The sequence below is a fragment of the Myotis brandtii genome, unplaced genomic scaffold (assembly GCF_000412655.1).
Source record: "Myotis brandtii unplaced genomic scaffold, ASM41265v1 scaffold384, whole genome shotgun sequence".
Taxonomy (NCBI): Eukaryota; Metazoa; Chordata; class Mammalia; order Chiroptera; family Vespertilionidae; genus Myotis; species Myotis brandtii.
The window spans coordinates 3714482-3715546 of record NW_005364745.1 but is presented as its reverse complement, the minus strand read 5'-3'; the positions used below and the strand labels follow the sequence as shown (position 1 = coordinate 3715546).

Sequence of the window (1065 nt, the reverse complement as noted above, 5' to 3'; positions counted from 1 at the left end):
CAGGGGGTGGTGTGGGCGGTCAGTGGGCTGACACGGGGTGCCCTAGCCCTGCACCAGGGGGTGGTGTGGGCGGTCAGTGGGCTGACACGGGGCGCCCCAGCCCTGCTGGTGCCCGGACCGCTCTACTCTTTGCTCCCCCGCCACCACGAACTCCCCGCCAAACAGGAGAGTCTCTGACCCGCACGTCCAATGCACTAGCAGAGGCAACAGGACCGGCCTTCCAGGGTGTGAGGTCAAAAAGGTCAGAAAGAATGAAAGGTAACAACAAGGAATGTCACAGCTGCCCGGTGCTTTCAGGGCCTTGGGGGCTTCAGAGGTTCTGCCAGAGACGCAGCCTGTGACCGGGAGGTGGGGCAGGGCAAGGTGGGCCCCTGGAGCGTCCAGTTCCCCCAGAAGGACTGTTACTTCTAAAACACAGCCCTGCATCTTTCCAGGAAACCAGAACCCAGCCAAGCTCCCGCAGCAGGGGGCGGCCTCGCACTCCCCTCCCCTCGCCGGAGTTGAAAACGCAGTGTCTGCCAGGGTCCAGCTGGAACTTTCATGAAAAATCAGTCCGTGTTCAGAATCTGAAAACTGGGGCGCTGAACCAGGCAGCTTCAGGGGGGACACAAAGGAGGGAGGTGGGGGGTGACCCGCTGCCTCTGGGGTCCTGGCTGCGGCGGCATCTGTGCAGAGAGCTGGGGACACCCACCTTTCGGGGGGACTGAAGGAATCCGCCCCTGAAACGCTGAAGCCCGAGAACCCCTAGTTCCTGAGCTCCGGGCTCGGGTTTCCTTACAACTCAGCAGAGTTCAGCGCGTGGGGGAAGGGAAGGGAGCCACCGACTCACAAACGGCAGGTATCCCCGGGTTTCCAAGGAAACAGAGAGAAGCCACCAACCTTGCCTTCGGTCGCGGAAGCGCACCTGGCCGGGCTGCGGGGCTGCCCCGTGGCCCGAGCCCCCGAGGCTCAGAAGCTGGGCCACCACCCAGAGGTTTGCGAGCCGGCTCCTCGGGGCACATGGCATGGTTCAGGTGTCGGGGTGAGCTCTCAGCTGGAGGAACTGCTCCCGGGGCCCTGCAGGGA

General features: G+C 63.8%; 1 protein-coding gene across 1 annotated transcript in view; it reads right to left on the bottom strand.

The window, feature by feature from the left end:
- The window catches only part of ADAMTS12 (ADAM metallopeptidase with thrombospondin type 1 motif, 12), a 187670-nt gene extending 186611 nt beyond the window's left edge, over nucleotides 1-1059 (bottom strand). The window contains exon 1 of the mRNA XM_005872608.2: nucleotides 880-1059. Coding sequence (XP_005872670.1) covers nucleotides 880-1006 — 127 coding nt within the window. The 5' untranslated portion in view covers nucleotides 1007-1059. The remainder of the gene's footprint in view (nucleotides 1-879) is intronic.
- Between the last annotated feature and the right edge of the window lie 6 nt (nucleotides 1060-1065).